General features: G+C 38.6%; 1 protein-coding gene across 1 annotated transcript in view; it reads left to right on the plus strand.

Annotated features, from left to right (window-relative positions):
* The window catches only part of LOC107577182 (FERM domain-containing protein 7-like), a 24951-nt gene that overhangs the window by 20121 nt on the left and 3920 nt on the right, over positions 1-910 (plus strand). The window contains exons 3-5 of the mRNA XM_016263282.1: positions 27-155; positions 231-328; positions 404-518. Of these exons, the coding sequence (XP_016118768.1) occupies positions 27-155; positions 231-328; positions 404-518 (342 nt within the window). The remainder of the gene's footprint in view (positions 1-26; positions 156-230; positions 329-403; positions 519-910) is intronic.

The following is a 910-nucleotide window of genomic DNA, read 5'->3' on the forward strand; positions in this document are numbered from 1 at the left end:
ACCACTCCAGTAAAGCATCTGTGAAGGGAAAAGCTGATAAACAACCAAAAACGATATTCTCCTCTTCTTAAAACAGGAAGGAATGATCGGACTTTCCGCTTCATAGTCAAGTTTTTTCCTCCAGACCCAGGACAACTGCAGAAAGAACTAACCAGGTGCAGCACAGCCCATCACACACTACATCAAACAATAACGGCTCAGTGAACATCTCTGGACTCCGTCTCTCACAGGTATCTGTTTGCGCTGCAGATCAAGCAGGATCTGTCTAACGGCAGTCTGACGTGTAACGATAACAGCGCTGCTCTGCTGGTTTCCTATCTTCTTCAGGGTATGCAGACGTTCCCATGCCGCTTGTGTTTGATTGAACTAATGTGACTGAAGTAATGTCTGCGTGTTTCTGCAGCAGAGATTGGCGACTATGTAGAAGAGCTGGACAAGCAGCATTTGGACAACAAGAGGTACATTCCAAACCAAGAGTGCCTCCACAAAAAGATCATGCGTTTCCATAGGAGACACAGGTAATGTTCAGTTAATAGTCAGTCATAGTGCTTCGCTGATTTACAAATGCCTCGTATGCACACAATGCAAAGAGATTTTACTTGAGGCCTTTATGTATAATGCAGTGTAAGGTATTCATAGTGTACGATATTCATTTTCATAAAAATTACAACCATTTAAAATGCAATATATTCCTCGTTGCATCTGAAATTGGCTGTTTATCATGTGTTTTAATGCATTATATTTTGTGTGTAACAGTGAATAGATAAGTATTATAATGCATTATAACTGTGGTTAGTTATTAATGACATAATTAAGTGACGTGCATTATAAGAAATGATTAATGCATTAAAATACTTTTATGATGCATTTTATAAAAAGGCTACAAATCAAGTGTTACCAAGATTTTTTT

Source organism: Sinocyclocheilus grahami, unplaced genomic scaffold (genome assembly GCF_001515645.1).
Source record: "Sinocyclocheilus grahami isolate Dianchi unplaced genomic scaffold, SAMN03320097.WGS_v1.1 scaffold5335.1, whole genome shotgun sequence".
NCBI lineage: Eukaryota > Metazoa > Chordata > Actinopteri > Cypriniformes > Cyprinidae > Sinocyclocheilus > Sinocyclocheilus grahami.